A 19,245-nucleotide genomic window follows, 5' to 3' on the forward strand; every position below is an offset into this window, starting at 1 on the left:
GTGCAGCTGATCTAGAGATATCCTCCTAAATAAAATGGACAATAAGTAGTTCTCTCGATTATGTGTGTGAGCCCAGTAGTTGAAAGACAAACGATTGCAATGATCGAATACGGCCTATATTCATTCCATGTAATAGGGCATTTAGGGTATGGCAACAATCCCATTTTCCTGCATATTAGGAGAACGGCTAAACAGAATGATGTAAGTAATACACGGATTTGTTCAGCATTTCTGTCGCTAGTTAATGCTGCCCTAATTTAAGGCAGCATGAGCCCAATTTCAGATTTTTTTTTAAAGAATAAAGACTGTTTTCATTACCTTTTTGCAGAATACGTCCTCTGGACATAGAATTCCTACAAGCACTTCAGGATAGAGTAAATATTGTTCCAATTCTGGGAAAAGCTGACAGTCTCACACCAAAAGAGCTCATGCAAAAAAAACAAAGGGTGAGTAAGTGACACCTGAAAACTGGGCATGTAAATGGAACTTTTGTTGTGTATCTGTACATGTTGAGTTAATTTTCTAAAATACATAACTAAGAGTGCAGAAAGGTCACCAACATACAGTATTTTTCCCATGCTGTGATATTGATGAAAGATATAAAAAAGTGTTGACAGTCACCTTCTTGCTGGGGCTCACTATGTTCCAGTTCCTGCATTGGTGATAAGATATCACTGACACACAGTAGGGGCTGACCGCATTGACATTTATACCTCATTATTTGAGCTAAAGTCATAGAATTATCATTCTTTGTGAGTGTTTAACAAGAAGTACAATTATAGAGGTGTTATCATTTATTTATGAAGAGTCTTTGCTGTACAATAAGGTAAAAGATAACAGAAATTACAAAACTAGATGATACAGAAATTGTAAAGTAAACACAGAACAACCATGTAGAGAGACTACAGGTAGGCAAATAAACTTTCTACAGTAAAGTGGCAACTTCCTCAAATTCCAGCAGGCTGTAGTTCCTTATTCCTTACCTGGAGAGCCACCCTCTATAGCCTATCCAAAAGAATGTGAACAGTAACACAGTAAAGCCCCTATTACACGGGGCGATCGCTGTCAGTGATCGATTGTTCCTCGTTCCCAGCTCACTGTTGTTGTTGTTGTTGTTGTTGTTATTGTTGAGTATTGTATTATTTATTGTTCTATACAGTATATGTGAATATACAAACACTCAATTATAATAGACACACCCATAACTGAAGTTCATAGACATGAGGGCATTTATCATTAATTTCTGTAATTTTTACAATACGTCTCCATGTTTATAAAGAGATCAATTTAATTTATAGAATTAATGTTTTTACACGTATAAAACCACTGTCAATCCAGTTTTGACCTGGGTACCTATTATGTACATAAGTCTATACTTTATTCTAAACTCATTCCAGATTAAGGAAATCTAAGACTTACTCTTCACAGATACGTGAGGAACTGGATCATTATGGGATTCGGATTTATCAGTTTCCAGAATGTGACTCCGATCAAGATGAAGATTTTAAGATGCAAGATATGGAACTTAAGGTACCACAAATAGTCTGACCCTGCCTGCTGTTACAGCTGTGTTCTTCCTGGTAATGACCACACGTATGCTGCGGGGTTGCTGCAAAGATTAGAGCCCATTGCTATAATGTATACCATCATGTAGTGGTTAAATTACATTTTTACTTTTGTAATGGCTGTCCACCTTTTATCACTATAGTTTGTAGGTTTCGATACTGTAGCCCCCAAAACTCACTCTAGTGTTGGCTACAAGTAAGCAAAATTTTAGTGTTTGCTACATCTGTGTGGGAATCTCTACACAGTAATTAGAGATTTTTGAGCTCTCTAATGGAAAAAACAGAGCTCCATCCCCTATAAGAATATGTTATGAAATTAAGTACAAATTTTCAACTAGATAAAACAATACGTATCAAAGGTGGACATAAAAGAAAACTAAAATCAGGTTTTTACATACCTGTAGCTAGATAGGTGGTGATTCCGATGTCCCTCTTCTTATTTTGCTTCTTAAAGGGAACCTTGTCGGGGTGAAGGCCGCCCGACTCCCGGATACTTACCCCATCTCGCCAAGTCCCCTTCCTGGAGCCGGTCCCGGGACAGGGATTTCCCCGTCTGAAGCCCGCTGTGCGCGCTGCTGAGGTGAGTCTGACACATCATTCTCTATGGGTGTCGGACTCACCTCAGCAGCCCGGGGATATCTCCGGGGATATTTCAGACGGGGATATCTCCGTCCCGGGACCAGCTCCAGGAAATGGACTTGGCGAGATGGGGTAAGTATCCGGGGCTCTAGCAGGGGGTCGGGCGACCTTCACCCCCGCACGGGGGGTGACAGGTTCTCTTTAACCATTCAAATAAACCCATGTGGTGCACTAGGCGCGTTCCTCAGCCCTTCAGTGAACCGTCCTGCCCACTCGCCAGCTCGTATGTCCCCCTACTTATGCATGTTCATATTTACATAGGAGGTGATGTCTCTCTGTTCTTTCCAGATCTCAAGCAGCAGCCCTGCACCATACATGCACAAGATATGGAGAGGTCAAAAAGATGTGACCAATTATGCATATATGAATATGCATAAATAGGAGGTCGTCTAAGCTGGTGGGGTGGGGGGGTGTATTAATGGGCAGAGGAATGGCCCAGAGCACCAAACAGATTTATTTGCCTTTTTTTCTTTGTAATTTATTGAAAAACAATGCAGAGGAGCAAAATAGAAAGAGCAACACTAGAATCGCAATTTTTTTTTTTAAAGCTGCAGGCACCTATCAGCAGGTTCATATAATAACTAGCTGATTGGTGAGGGTTTGACTTCTGGGTCCTAAATAGACCATGTGAACAGAAGTTAATTGTTCCTTCAGTGAATGGAATGGTAGTGGACATACTGCTCAAGTAATTTTCTATGGGATTCTGCAGACTGCCAAGCACTGAACTTGGCTATTGTTTTATAGTCTCATAGACAATTCACCTCTGTTCCTGTGATTGGTGGGAGCCCAGCGGTTGAACCTGCACCTATCAGCTAGTTATCCTCTATCCTGTGGATGGGGAAAACCATCAATTTTGAGATAGCTCCTTTAAGGAATGTCTCTGTGTAATAGCAGAATGGTGGAGTATCAAGTCCCCGCAGTTGGCAGCAGTGAATATAGCTGAAACCTTGACAGGCCCTAACCCATAGTAGATATAGGACAAAGTCCAACACAGGTACTACTAAAAGCACATTTATTTGTCTCAGGGGACAATGTGTTTCCGGTAACAGTGGACCCCTTTCTCAAGTCAGGGAGACATGCAGTAAACAGTAGGAGGTAGGCTGTTTAAATATCAGATACTGGCAGGAAATTGGGATTTATCCATGTCCCCAACTCAACTTACACATAACAGGGTAAAAACACATATTAAAAGGGCCTTATTGATAAGGAGTGAAAGATTAGAGGGAAGAGATCACTAAAATATATCATGGTAACAACGTAATCATAAATATAGCAAATAATACTGGGTTATATCAGGTGACCTGTTGGAGTCATGTGATACCTCTTTTTTCACTTTCTTTACTTGAGAGCGGTGGTAAATTTATAAGGATGAACGTCAGGTGGCCTGGTTGGAGGTTACGTCAGGTGACCGGTTGGAGTCATGTGATACCTCTCCCCCCCCCCCCCTTTTTTTTTTAACTTGAGAGTGGTGGTATCCTTGTCAGTTCTAGCTTTTCAGGAACTTACTGCATCATAATGAATTATGATGCAGGGAGTCCCGTAAGAGATAAAGGGGGAGATTTATCAAACATGGTGTAAAGTGAAACTGGCCCAGTTGCCCCTAGCAACCAGACAGATTCCACTTTTCATTCCTCACAGACTCTTTGGAAAATGAAAGGTGGGATCTGATTGGTTGCTAGGGGCAACTGAGCCAGTTTCACTTTACACCATGGTTGATAAATCCCCCCTATGTGTTTAGTGGTATACAAGCAGAATGCAGACCATATACAGTATATCACAGGCTGTACACAGCTGTGTGGCTCCAACCTAAAACTTAATCCACAAGCAGACCATATTTGTGCTTTGTTGTTCACTTTATAATGCCCTGGTCTGTGTCTTACTAAAAATTACATGAGTGGATTTGGACTTCCAAAAGTCGGTGGTGCTCGAGTTGGAAAAGGCAGATATGTAGTAGACACATCCTGTATGTACCTGATGTTTCCTGCAAAAAAACAGCAGAACTAACTTGGTGAGTGGCGGGTCTTCTCTACTAAAAATCACAGTCATAGCTTCAATACCAACCATCCTGTGTAATACCTTGTGATCTGTATGGTGTGACAGGGGTGACTATAGGGCTTAGTAGTCGGAAACCTGTGTCCATACCTAAATTTCAAAGCACATAAGAAAAGGATTGGCTAGGTACACTGTGCAATTCTTATTAATGCCATATAAAGTCCAAGTAACATACCCTATAAATAGGCTGTTCAATCAAAACCTAAAATTTATAAAATGCTATATATCACTTTTTAAATGTACAACTTCTGTAACTTTAGTTTACCAGTGATCTTTAATAAAGCACGCTCACTTAACCTCTTCATTTCAGAAATGTATTCCTTTTGCTGTGATTGGTTCCAATACTGTTGTGGAAGTAAACGGAAAGCGTGTCAGGGGCCGACTGTATCCTTGGGGAGTAGTAGAAGGTAAGAGTCATCACTAGGTCTTGTAAAGGTATGAAAATTTGAAGCAGTATTAAAGAGATTTTTTTAATTTTGGCTTCTTTCACATGAACATAGGAACAGTCCATTACTTTGAGGAATATTTATTAAGTCCAGCATTTTAGCATCAGGTGGTTCCTCGATGTCACAATAGTCAATATACAGTACAACACTTCATAAATGCCCCTCTATATGTTTAAAGCGTTCCCGTCACAGTGGAGAAAACTTACTTGCAAAAGCCCAATTAAAGGGGTATTCTGGGCAAAATTTATTGTTGAGCTATCCACAGGACAGCTCATCAGTAACTGATTGGCAGGGTGCTGACACCCAATACCCATCAGCTTTAGGTGTCTACACGATCATCACTTAATTTTGCCTGGAAAACCCCTTTAAGTTAGGTCTGACGATGAAAAATTAACCGAATCCTGGGACGTTTCTACAGCAACCTAAATGTCCAGGAAGTTTCAAAGACTGCACTCTGACAGCTACACTTTAAGGCCGGGTTAACACACAGTATGACAGTGGTCACAGACCGTCCGCTGTCTGTGAAGTTCATCCCGGCCAGTACTGCAGTACCAGCCGGATGAACTTCATTTCTTTCTATTTTGAACTCGGGCGCATTCGGGCGTGCCTGCATCCCAATTAACCATAGCAGACAATGCCGAAACCGCACTTTACATTGTCTGCTCTGTCTTGAATAGCGGCCACACAAAACTGACATGTCAGTTTTCTATGCAGCTGCATGGAATCCTGGCCGGTGTGTTTACAGAGTGTATACACTCCGGCCAGGATTCCATAGACTTCAATACAGTTGGCCAATTCATTAAATAACGGCCATGGTTGTTTAATGAATTTTCACATTGTGTGAACTTAGCCCAATGATGCAAAAAAGTTCTTGGCTTTAAGTAAAATTACCCTGCTTCTCCCTGATAAGCATATACGCATATAGCACTTACATGATCTATTCATATAGCAGCAAACAAACAAAAAAAAGGAACTTGTAGAATTTTAACCACCTTTATAAGAATGAGAGTGTTGCTTCCTCATGAAGAATAATCATCATGCTCACAGATGTGGCTTAGAACTATTGCTCTGTATTGGATGAGGAAGAGTATCAAACCCTTTATGTCTCCATATGAAATGGCAGAAAATGCAAGCACTTCGTTCTAATCCTCGACAACTCCTACAATATAAGCTTCAACATAATACAATGATATGTTGTAGGAATTCCAGTCATTTTCACTTGTCCATTGTAGGCATGTAGTATACTTGATGACTGATTCAATATCACAATTTGTTTTTACTGACTCATGTTTAATATTTTAAGGTGCAGCGCTACAAAAACATGGCCACTTTTCCCCCTTTCTTGTCTCCAGTTCAGGTGTGTTTTGCAATTAAGCTCCATTTACTTCAATGGAACCGAGTTTGAAACCCCACCCAAAAAGAGAGGGGGAAAAGTGACCATGTTTTCATAGTGCTGGATAACCCCTTTCAAACTGTGACCGCAGCCTAAAAGGATTATTCAGTGTTGATGGCTTATACTCAGGAAAAGCTACCTATTCTCCATAATTTTTCCTAGTTGAAAATGAACAGCACTGCGACTTTGTCAAGCTGCGTACAATGCTGATCCGTACTCACATGCAAGACCTTAAGGATGTCACAAGAGAAACCCACTATGAAAACTATCGGGCACAGTGCATCCAGAGCCTGACACAACGAGTGGTTAGGGAACGAAATCGCAAGTAAGTGCATGTTCACGCAACATTAGCAATATAGAATTCCACTATCAGATCTACCACAAATACAATATTTTCCATATTAGCTTTTGCTGCCCTCTGCTGGAATAAAAACATGCATAAACCAAGTTAGAAGGCCTGCTTCCCCGAACAGAGGCTTTCACCTTATCTACAGAATGTTATACCGTTGTCATTGGACTGAATAGCTTCTAAAGTGGCTACATGACCTACAGAAAATACTGCAAATGTAATCCAGCACAATGATGTTTTATATATGCATTATTATATTTGCTATGGTCTTCACTTTCCAGCAATAGGTAAACATGCAATGTTTCAGCTATGCTTTTGTATTTTATTCTGACAGTAAACTGACTCGAGAAAGTGGTACTGATTTTCCAATACCCAGCGTGCCTCCATCACCTGATCACGAGACGATGAGACTGATCCGGGAGAAGGATGAAGAGGTGAGGATGCCAGTTGTGTGGTATAACACTATACTATATTTCAGGCACATCAAGCTAAAAGTAAACTATATCTTATTCTAAACTATACACATTCATCCAGTGTCGGACTGGGGTATCTGGGGCCCACCAATAAAGAACCAGTGAGAAACAACAAGTCAATCAATGTTAGTGCAGCTTCTAAAGCTGGGGGCCCACCGGCGGATTCTCCGGTCCTCTGGTGGGCCAGTCCGACACGGCATGCATCATGTGAATCACTCACTCGCAGGCTGGTTTTACATGTTGCAGCCTCCTCGTGGCCGATAACAATCGGTTCAGTTTTTTAAAGTTGACTACAGTTAAAAGCAGTTTTACTGTCATGGAATAAAACCACTGTTTAGCTGCAATGCAGCATGGACATTTACAATCAAATTGCATTTATCTGCGATCAATATGGAAAACTGCAAGTTGATGCAGTTACAGCAGCATTGTGGCCGTAACCCATCCTCAGTGTGCTAATCAGTTTGGTCACATGCAGTTAAACAATATATATGTATCTTCTGTAAGGAAAACCAGCATAAGGGTGCCCTAACACAAACTTTTTGTCTGTCGTTTTTTAGGCCAAAAATAAAATTGCCAGAAAAAAACGCATATGCGGCTCATGGGGTTTCTTTATGCGTTTGCTCTTTTTTTCTGGCATTTTTTTTCTAGTTTTTTTTTTTTTACTTTATGTGTAAATAATTTTTTTGTGGTTTAGGCATTTTTTTTTTTTTTTTTGCTGAACTTTTTTTCCTCTGCCATCACATGACCTAGCTACTGGACCACAAAAGGTAACAAAAACACCAGAAAGAAAACGCCATATGCACAGCAATGGCGTTTTGGAGACAACCAGAACAATTATATTAAAGTCTATGGCAGAAAAAAACACCACAGTTTGCCCAAAAAAGCCACATCCTCAGCATGCTGCGTTTGGGGGAAAAAAATCGAGAGAGAAGTGAAAAATGCCACCCCAAATAAAGCTATGTGTGTAAGGCAGATCAAAAACTTCCATTGACCACCAGCAAACATCTGACTGCTGGCATTTTTGCAAAAATAAAAAATAAAAAAATCCATTGCATTATGGCATTTTGGTGCATTCAGATGACCTGAAATTGCATCTTCTCCACTTGTGAAAATGCACAAGAGATCCATGCCACAAGCTAGTTCCTGCCCAGACTCTATGCAGACTTTACCCATAGCATGTAAAAGAGATTTCTTAAAGACCTGTCAGCAGGAAAAAAGGGGTGTAAATAAATCCATGGCTAAATAGGGCTAGTCTTCTGGATTCTGGGCATCCCTTTTTATTATCTTCGTAGTGCTTTTCAGCACCAAGATATACAGTAGGCATTTTTTGTTAATATGTAAGTGCTTAGGGGTGTTCCCCAGCATGAAAAGAACCCAGGTAAGGTTCCCCTTATAAGACCCAACAAGGGACCATGCAAGGACAAAACCGAGCGTTGATCAGCAAAATCAACACTTGATTGCAGTGCTTTTACATGGCACAATAACCAAGTGACTGGGCCTCAAGAACAATCCTTTGGCTTTTGCTATTCATATGTGGATGTTTATTTGCTGTTGGTGGTTACTGTTACTATGTGTACTGCTGTTCACCAATTTTTTGCATTCTTGCAGTCTGTAACCACCTGATTGTTTTCTTATGATAAAATCTGATTAATAAAGATTTTTTTTTAAAAAAGAACAATCCTTTCATTGTCTGTGTGACCTAGGAAACTGACAGCACACATATGCATATATCCATGCTTTCAATTTCACCTGCAGTACATACATACCTAGTGCACTACTATATGTTCAGGCATCCTACTCTCTGGCTCTCTCATCTTGCTCTCTGGCCTAAAAAAGAGAGCAAAACAGGAGAGACGGAGAGCATGATGCCGGATCACACAGTGGCACACTAGGTACAGTATGTATGCACTGCATGTGTTATCTGAAACTGACAACACGGATATATGTAAATCTGCGCTGTCAGTTTCCCGTTGCTATCGGCCTCCCATACCCTGTTTACATAGGGAGATGTGCGACCAATAACAATGAATTTTAAAACAGTCCAAAAGATGCAATCGGCTGGGGAGCAGGCGTTTTCCCACTTCTCGGTAAAACGCTATCACTTTTACATGACTAGTTATCAGCCAATGGAGCATTTTTAGCAACATCTAGTTGGTCAGTCAAATTGGTTAGATTGATGCATGCAGCTACAAAAGCAGTGAATAAGAGGAGATAGGTTGGATTTACCTGGTGGGGAATTGACGAGGAATGGCCCTTGGAGACTTGTGCCTCATTTACACATTAACAAAAAGGCTTATACTGTATCTTGGCAATCAAAAGTACAACTGCAATAAAAACAAGATATGTCTGGAATCCTAATGTATAACCCTATCCAGCCAGGTGAATATTTACATCTGTCTCTTTCAGCTGACAGGTCTGCTGTAAATTTCATTTACTATCCTAGTATTGTAATAGGCAGCAGTTTTTATGCCGCAAAACATGTCTCATATGATAGTAGCCTAATAGCTCATCTCTTAGTGAAATGTTGTTTCTAATCAGTTATGGTAAGGCTTTAAAGCAAATGTACAACTAGGTACATCGCTTAGTTTTTTTTACATGAGCAGACACCGCAATTATGCCGGTGCCGTGGTCCTTTTTTTGAACCGCCACCTGGTTCCCGCACAAGATGCCTGTCTATTCCCGAGCACCAGCCTGGCATGAATCATTGGGGGCGGGCCCGCTGGCCCCCAGTGTGAGGAACCCCCTCCTCTATGTGCGGTGGCTCCATTAGAATCAATGGAGCCACAACATGTAGATCATCACACTGGTGATTTAACTACTGGTACATTCGCTTTAACAATGTGATTGCTATAGTTAAAAGTGCAATTATAAGTTCATACTAAACACATGTAATCCAACAGTTCATGGACACCATGTAATCCAACATTTCCCCTTCAGTGGATTACCAGAGGTTGGAGAGCCCCAACGATCATTTGATTACCAGAGCTGCTTGACTTTAAAAAGGGAGTTGTCTAGATGGGACAATTCCATTAGTTTATTATTGCTTTTTTAAAAGTCAAGCAGAGTCATATAATAACATAATGTTACATTCACCAATAAAAGAGGGGATTTACTGCTATATATAACCTGTTAGTCAGCTATATCAATTTACTTATAATATTGTCTCTTAGCACTAAACACTACTAAACTGTGTCATTTTTTTTCCAGTTGCGGAGAATGCAAGAGGTCCTACAGAAGATGCAGAGGCAGATGAAAGACTCTAACTAAATCTTTCCTGTGCCACCTCCAAACACTCATCATAATACCTCAATTTCTCCATCTATTTCCAGCCACACAAAGACCAAATCCTCTAAGATCTAATACATGAAAAGTTCTGGTTACATTCAAGGAGGAACTTAGACCAATAAATCTAGAATGTAATGTACGCTTCTTAGGAATGAATGGTATTATGACCCTAGACCAGCACAATGTGTCGTCAGCAAAGATGCTAGTAGAGAGTGCATGCTCCCTGTACAACAAAGAGGATTGTTGGCTCAGTATTTTTTTATGTGAAGTTCCAAATTGTTGTCAGTTTGATTTGTTTTTCTTTTATTAGTGAATAGCATTATCAGAAATTATCTTATACTAATCTATTACTTACATACATAGCTCCCTTCACAAGGAAGACGATTTCAAGTAATACAGTCAGATAGCGTGTAACCATAAGAGAGAGTTTGAAGGTTTTTGTAATGCCAGTCACTTAGAATATCTAGGATGGATATCTCTTAAATGGTCCCAAGATCTACTGGGATTTGTTGACAGAGGCTGGAGTATACACAAAGATCAATAGGGTCTAAAAAACAAATGTACAATTAGGCCCAAGACCCAGAAAGAGCACTGATATATGTACTACTGTAGCCTCTTTATGATTCTAGTATACAGTACATTAAAAACTTCAGCCTTGCTTCTTAATACTTTCATAGGTAGATAAGTAGAAGAAATTGATGGGAGCAGGTCTAGGTACTGCAGGGGCACTAGGGCCAGTAAGTATAGGTTCTTTATTACCTTAACCCCCTTCCCCTGAATATTTTTAATTTCCCTGGACTTAATGAGTCATACCTTGCAACATTTTGAAAAGAAAAATGGCCTGATATTGCTAAATCTATCCCACAGATCTTCAAATGTTCCATCTGCCTTTACACACTTAATGGGAAAATTGTGTCTTTTTGCAGCCACCACTAGGTGGAGCTCAGTGCATATAGATTTATAAAGATGCTACTGAACTCAGTTCCAAGCCTCCAAGGTGAAAGTTCACTTTAAGCACAGTCTTATCTGTTTCAAGGTGACAATAGAGAGAATCCTAGTCTATGTTTGCAAAAAAAGGCTAGGCTCACACTGACGTTATTTGCACAATGATGGCCGTTTATTATGATAGACGGATGTCATTTATACATGGTATGAACCTAGCCTAACCTTGGGACTTTACAGCAGATATTTGGTCAATATTTCATCACATTCAAAGCTTCTACAAAGCTGTTTGCACAAATTCTACATTGTGCGCCATTGCTGTCTGTATGGGAATAGCTTGGCTGCAGTGTTCTTCAGTGTTATTTTTAGGACAAACCTGATGTGTGTCAGGTAAAACATTAAAATGATCACAATCCCATCCTAAATATCTTCAGCTATAAAAGTTTTTCATACAAAGGTATATATGTGAGTGTCCTGTATAGCCTTTTATACAATCCAGCTTATTTTTACATCTAGTGGCCTTTTTGCCCATATAGAGCTATTAATGTTTTGTATTGCTCGCATTTACTATACACTTTACCTATACAGTACAGTATCTCTTTTCTTTATATACATGTGGTATCACTTCAAAAGGAAGTGCTAAATGTGAAGTCTGAGATGGTTGTTACAACTCGGCATCACCTGATCAGCAGTGAATTACTTTCTGCAGCCAGAAGTTCAGGTGTCCATGAATACTGACATGGCGAGACCGTAATGCATGTGACCTCCTATGAATCAGAATAGGGGTCACGCATATTATGGTATTGGCATGATTGCTGAACTTCTGGCCGGAATTCGCTGCCAATTGAGTCATGCTGACAGGTACACTTTAAGCATTATGTTGACTTTAAGTTATTAGTTTTTATCTGTTTTACCTTTTAGCATAAAAAACTTGTAATTTTAGAATTAGTCCAGTTTCATTCCATTTACTATTCTTGTTAAACATTTGTTTGGCCCAGGCTACATTCCTGAAGGCTGGGTACACATATTTCTGCCCAGTATAATGATTAGGCTGCCAGGGGGTTGTAGTGATCTGGTCCTTCTTTTCTCTCAAAGGGTGGGTTCATACTACAGAATTCTCACGGATAATGTCAGCGGATTTCCGCAGTATGTCCGCTCGCACGGGCGCGCGCTTTTTTCTGTCAGCTCCATAGACACCATTCTATGGGCCGGCGTATTCCGCTATCCGCCGAAAGAAGTGACCTGTCACTTCTTTCGGCGGATAGCGGAATACGCCGGCCCATAGAATGGTGTCTATGGAGCCGGTGGAAAGGCGCGCGTGGTCGTGCGCGTGGACAGCCAACGGAATTCCGCTGAGTTTATCTGCGAGAATTCCGTAGTGTGAACCCACCCATAGAGAGTTAAGGGATTGATCTCCGCCTCTAGTGATGCACAGCATTGACTCTCAAGATTCTCACCAACATCTTGTCTCGACTAGTCATGAGATTAAGAGAAATGTTAGCTTCTACTAGAAGGGACTATGCAGGTCTAAATGATCATTTAGAAATAGGTGAAAGGATAAAACCAACTTTGTTAAAAAAAAAAAAAACACCTTTTTTATTTCATTAAGATCTTAAAATGGCTGCCTTTCTGATATATGTGCTGTCTTGCTGATTCTTGCATGTATTCTTCCACCAAAGCCTCAGAATTCATGCTTGCTTGCAGTGCTAATAAATGAAATTAATAAATGAAAAAACCAAACCCATACAACTACGTACTGGTAATAAACATTTTTCACCCTCTTACAGTCTGGGGTTTTATTGTTTCAAGTTTAATCTTTCACCCTTAACACATCTCAGAGGTATGTTTAAGTACTAAGGAGGAACCATTACAAACATCCCAGAATCCTCTTGTCCCAAATGGATTGCTTACTGAGTTTATATAATCCTCCTCATGTACAGATGACATGGCAATCTCTGTGCAATAATTTTGCTCCTCAGCAGTATACAGATTTACATAATTCTATGAGATTATCTGTATACCATACACCCGCCTTTCTGAGAGTAGCTGAGGAGCAAAGGGGGACAAGTAACTAGAAATTGCACTTTATTAATGTAATCTATCCCGTTCTGTGTGAATATTTCCTTTGTGTCCCAAACCATATCCTTCTTGTGTAATTATGATAAGTCACAGACTTAAAACAAACTTCTGCAAACCAGTTGTAAAAATAAGCAGATGAAAGAGAAGGTCAGTAATACTCATCAAAGACTGGAAAGGCAAGGCGGTCGTGACGCGTTTCTTTTACTCTCACAATTCATCAGGAGACCATATGGGGAGACTGATTCCATGATGTGAAGCATCATACAGTGCATGATAGATACGGTGCTTAATAGACAAGGTGATGCAATGGTGGAGGCCCTAGATCAGGGGTAGGGTACCTTGACTCTCTAGCTTTTGCAAAACTAATTGACGGCATCCCTAGCAGCCTGGTTGCTGGAGGCGCGGCAGCGCTTCCTTTGATGTTGCCACTGCCGTGTTTCACTACCCTTGGCCGATCTGCATCAGGTGTTATGTTTTATGCAATAACTGGCGGTAGGCACTGCCAGTCAGACATCTGTATTTGCCCTAGGGCACTGGAGTCTCAGCACCAATCACACCTGGGGCTTGGACTCCAGGCCCCATAAGTATCCTCCTCTTCCCCTGTTCCTTGCCTACGATAGAGCCTAGTTTACTAGTGTGTCTTGAAATAGCGTTACCTGCATTGTGTATTTTGTATTCTGACTTTCTGTCTTTTGGACTTTTTAACTTCTCTTTTGGATCACGTTTTGTACTGCGCCGCTCTCTTGTTTATGACTGAGACCCCTGACCCTGCCATATTGTGTTGTGTTTGTCTTGTCCTTGTTCTGTGCTCACAGTTATACAGGGACCGTCGACCAGTTGTCTGCTGCCGTGTAGAGCTGTTGAGGCAAATAGGCAGGGACAGTAGGCCGGTGGCAGTGTGTAACGCCTGGACTAGTGAATCCACTGGACCGTCACCAGCGATGGCACTAACCTCACCAGGGAGCGGAGTCTAAGGGGCCGCTGGTTTTCACCAGAGCCCGCCGCAAGGCGGGATGGACTTGCTGCGGCAGGCGACCCCCAGGTCGCTACCCCTGGCTTGGTTGCTGGTGACGGCAGACGAGGCGTGGCAGAAGGTGGCAGGAGATCGAGCAGGCAGAGGACAGCAGACGAGCACGCAGGTGGCGGACAGGACTCAGGAACAGTGGGAAGGCAGCGGGCAAGGATTAGGGACAAGGACTAAGGACAGGAACAAGGGACAAGGACTAAGGTCAGGAACAACAGGGAGCTGGGCCAAACGCTATGGGAAGCAAGTAGAGGCTCCAACACAAGGGACAGGGCATGCTGGGATTTATATGGAGTCATTGGGTGCAACTACCAATTAGGGACGGACTGGCCCTTTAAATCTGAGACAGCCGGCGCGCGCGCGCCCTAGGCGGCGGGGACGCGCGCGCCGGCCGGCACAGACCGAGAGCGGAGCGGGACGAGGTGAGGCGCCCCCCGGGGCCGAACAGACCACAGCGCCGGGTCCCTGCACCGGGACCCCGGCAGCTGCGTGAGATAGAGGGTGGTCGCGGCGGCGGCCCGGAGCACGGGACGCCGCCGCGGCCATGACAGTACCCCCCCCTTTGGCCTCCCCCTCTTTCTTGCCTGCACGAACCCCTTGATGAGATCTTTATCCAGGATGTTAGCCTCGGGTTCCCAGGACCTCTCCTCAGGACCAAATCCTCTCCAGTCCACCAGGAAGAATCATCTCCCTCTGACAGTTTTCATGGCCAGAATATCTTTTACAACGTAGACGTCGTCTGAGACGGCTTGTGGAACAGAGATCGGAGAACCGGTTGAGGACCATTGGCTTCAAGAGGGAGACATGGAAGGCGTTCGGAATCCGCATAGTAGGGGGCAGGCGGAGTTTGTAGGTGACAGGGTTGATGCGTTTTAGCACCGAGAAAGGACCAAGGAATCGAGGACCCAACTTGTAGCTGGGAATCTTGAGTCGAACATATTTGGCCGAGAGCCAGACTTTGTCACCTGGAAGAAAATTCGTGGCAGGTCTCCTCTTCTTATCAGCCTGGTCCTTCATGCGTTCAGAGGCTTTGAGTAAGGACTGTCGAGTTTGTTCCCAGATCGACTGCAGGTCAGATAACAACTCCTCCACGGCTGGGACCCCAGAGGAAGGAGAGAGAGGCAGAGGAGGACGAGGATGATGCCCGTAGACCACATAGAAAGGAGACTTGCCTGTGGAACTCGAGTCCAGATGGTTATAGGAGAATTCCGCCCATGGAAGGAGATCGGACCAGTTGTCTTGGCGGCTGGACACAAAATGCCGTAGGTAGTTACCCAGGATCTGATTGACTCTCTCCACTTGCCCGTTGGTCTGGGGATGGTAGGCCGATGAGAAGTCCAGCTTTACTTGGAGCTGCGAGCAGAGGGCACGCCAAAACTTAGAGACAAATTGAGAGCCTCGGTCGGACACAATGTGAAGAGGAAGTCCATGCAGGCGGAAGATGTGTCGGAAGAACAACTGAGCCAGACGAGGAGCAGAGGGTAGGTCAGGAAGAGCCACGAAGTGAGCCATTTTAGAGAAGCGGTCCGCCACCACCCAAATAACTGTATTGCCCGCAGATGGAGGTAGGTCTGTGATGAAATCCATCCCAATGTGGTGCCAGGGATGGTCCGGGACTGGCAAGGGCAAAAGCAGGCCGGCAGGTCTTTGACGGGGAGACTTATTCCTGGCACAGACTGCACAGGAAGCCACAAAATCCTTGACATCCTGGAGGAGATTGGGCCACCAGTAGTGACGGGAGATCAATTGCCCAGTCTTTTGAGCTCCAGGATGCCCGGCCACCAAAGAGGAATGCCCCCACTTCAAGATGCGTTTACGGAGCGCGGGGCGCACATAAGTCTTCCCGGGGGGGAGTCTCTGCAGAGCAGAAGTGGCAACTGGTACTAGGCGGTCGGGAGGTATTATGTGACGAGGAGATTCCTCTTGCCCCATGACATCGGATGCTCGGGATAATGCATCGGCCTTTAAATTCTTCTCGGCTGGACGGAAATGGATGGTAAAATCGAACCGGGAGAAGAAGAGGGACCACCTGGCCTGCCGGGGATTGAGGCGTTGAGCCGATTGAAGGTAGAGGAGGTTCTTGTGGTCCGTGTAGATGTTAACGGGGTGTTTAGCCCCGTCTAGTAGATGACGCCACTCCTCCAGTGCCAACTTAATGGCCAGGAGTTCACGGTCCCCAATAGTATAGTTCCTCTCGGCAGGGGAGAAAGTCTTAGAAAAGAACCCGCAGGTTCTGGTCTTGCCTGATGTGTCCCTTTGCGAGAGAACGGCTCCTGCGCCCACAGAAGAAGCATCGACCTCGAGAGAAAACGGCCTGGAGACATCCGGGCGGACTAGGGCAGGAGCAGAGGCAAAGGCAGACTTGAGGCTATTGAAGGCTTGTTCGGCCTCTGGAGGCCAACGTCTGGGGTCCGCCTTCTTTTTAGTGAGAGCCACGATGGGTGCGACCAGGGTAGAGAAGTGAGGGATGAATTGCCGATAATAGTTGGCGAATCCAAGGAAACGTTGGATAGCTCTAAGTCCCACAGGGCGTGGCCATTGGAGGACAGCTGAGAGCTTGGCCGGATCCATTTGTAGACCCTGATCGGAGACGATATAGCCAAGAAATGGAAGACTGCGCTGATGGAAAACACACTTCTCAAGCTTGGCGTATAGATGATTGGCCCGTAGTCTTCGGAGGACCTGACGCACTTGTGCCACATGAGTCTGCTGATCCGGGGAGAAGACCAAAATGTCGTCCAAATAGACAATGACGCAGACATAGAGGAGGTCTCGGAAGATATCGTTCACGAATTCCTGGAAGACCGCTGGGGCATTGCATAGGCCGAATGGCATGACCAGATATTCGTAGTGCCCATCTCTGGTGTTGAAAGCGGTCTTCCATTCGTCTCCTTTACAAATACGGATCAAGTTATACGCTCCCCTGAGATCCAGCTTGGAGAAGATCCTAGCTCCACGGAGACGGTCGAATAGTTCAGGAATAAGCGGAAGAGGATAGCGGTTCTTAACAGTCACCTTATTCAAGCCCCGGTAGTCTATGCATGGGCGAAGGGACCCGTCCTTCTTCTGGACAAAGAAAAATCCAGCGCCAGCGGGAGACGTGGATTTACGGATGAAGCCCTTTTGTAAGTTCTCCCGGATGTAGGAGGACATGGCTTCAGTCTCGGGCACAGAGAGAGGGTATACCCGACCACGTGGAGGAGATGCCCCGGGAAGAAGGTCTATAGGGCAATCATAGGCCCGATGAGGTGGTAGAGAGTCCGCCTCCTTGGCCGAGAAAACATCAACAAAATCTTGGTAGTCCTCCGGTAGTCCGGCTAGAGGCTTGACATAAGCAGGTGACCTCGTAGAGCACTTGGGTTGAGGAGATCTCAGACACCGGTTATGACAGTCCTGGCCCCAGCTGAGAACCTCCCCAGTTCTCCAGTCCAGCTTAGGGGTATGAAATTGCAGCCAAGGAAGACCCAGCAGGATGTTAGAAGAGGAATGGCTGAAGACATAGAAGGAGATCCTCTCCTGATGTAAGGCACCCACCTGGAGGGCTAGGGGTGCCGTCTGGCAGTGCACAGTTTCGGTAAGAATCTCCCCCGTAACCGAAGAGATAGACCGGGGTTGGGCTAGCTGGATCACGGGTAGCCGCCATCTTTGGACCAATGAAGCAGAGATGAAACTGCCAGCAGAGCCAGAGTCGATGAGGGCAGTAGTCTGGAAAACTTGCCCTGAGGGTGTCTGAATGGAGACGGGTATAGTCAACCTTGGAGAGGTGGCATTCACACCTAGGGAGGCCTCTCCTACCGGACCTAGGTGCGAGCGTTTCCCGGACGCTGAGGACGTTGGGGACATCTCTGCCGGTAGTGATCTGTGCCACCGCAATAGAGACAGAGATTCAGCTCCATCCGACGGGCTCTCTCATCAGTCGACAGGCGAGCTCGTTCCACCTGCATAGGGACTTCTGGAGACGACTGGGGTATAGGAGCAACGGGACTCTGGAACACCGGTGCCAGCCGAGGATGGCGACGGGGCAGGCTCAGTCGTCGTTCCTGCCGGACCTCCTCCTCTCTCTCGGAAAACCGGTTGTTGACTCTGGTAGCCAGTAGGATAAGATCGTTTAGAGATGTAGGGAGGTCGCGGGCGGAGAGTACGTCTTTCACTCGGCTGGATAGGCCCTTCTTGAAGGTGGCTAATAGGGCGGCCTCGTTCCAGTCCAATTCAGCTGCCAGGGTGCGGAACTGGATGGCGTAGTCACCGACAGAGGAGCTCCCTTGAGAGAGGTTGAGAAGAGCAGTCTCAGCTGAGGTAGCACGGGCAGGTTCCTCAAAGACGGAGCGGAACTCGGCCAGGAAGGCCCGGAGATTGGCAGCAACAGGATCATCACGGTCCCACAGTGGCGTGGCCCAGGCCAGAGCTCTACCCTCCAATAGGCTGATGATAAAGGCCACTTTAGAGCGCTCGGTGGGAAACTGACTACTTAACAGTTCAATATGCATTGTGCATTGAGTCAGGAATCCCCTGCACAACTTGGGATCGCCTCCATATTTACTCGGGAGGGCCAATCGAAGTCCCGAGGTGGCTGCAGGTGGTGGTGGGCGCTGACCTGTAGTATGCTGCTGTAGGGCGGCAGTCAATTGCTGGATTTGCTGCGACTGCTGCTGGATCTGTTGAGCCTGTTGAGCGACCACTCTGGCGACGTCACGGAGATCAGGCACCTCGCCGGGATCCATGGTTGGAGCCTACTGTAACGCCTGGACTAGTGAATCCACTGGACCGTCACCAGCGATGGCACTAACCTCACCAGGGAGCGGAGTCTAAGGGGCCGCTGGTTTTCACCAGAGCCCGCCGCAAGGCGGGATGGACTTGCTGCGGCAGGCGACCCCCAGGTCGCTACCCCTGGCTTGGTTGCTGGTGACGGCAGGCGAGGCGTGGCAGAAGGTGGCAGGAGATCGAGCAGGCAGAGGACAGCAGACGAGCACGCAGGTGGCGGACAGAACTCAGGAACAG

General features: G+C 44.9%; 1 protein-coding gene across 1 annotated transcript in view; it reads left to right on the forward strand.

The window, feature by feature from the left end:
* Positions 1–12,345, forward strand: part of LOC138768130 (septin-5-like) — a 47,922-nt gene extending 35,577 nt beyond the window's left edge. The window contains exons 7-12 of the mRNA XM_069946205.1: positions 329–446; positions 1,429–1,530; positions 4,567–4,663; positions 6,258–6,420; positions 6,779–6,878; positions 10,125–12,345. Of these exons, the coding sequence (XP_069802306.1) occupies positions 329–446; positions 1,429–1,530; positions 4,567–4,663; positions 6,258–6,420; positions 6,779–6,878; positions 10,125–10,184 (640 nt within the window). The 3' untranslated portion in view covers positions 10,185–12,345. The remainder of the gene's footprint in view (positions 1–328; positions 447–1,428; positions 1,531–4,566; positions 4,664–6,257; positions 6,421–6,778; positions 6,879–10,124) is intronic.
* Positions 12,346–19,245: the final 6,900 nt, after the last annotated feature.

Source organism: Dendropsophus ebraccatus, chromosome 11 (genome assembly GCF_027789765.1).
Source record: "Dendropsophus ebraccatus isolate aDenEbr1 chromosome 11, aDenEbr1.pat, whole genome shotgun sequence".
Lineage (NCBI taxonomy): Eukaryota > Metazoa > Chordata > Amphibia > Anura > Hylidae > Dendropsophus > Dendropsophus ebraccatus.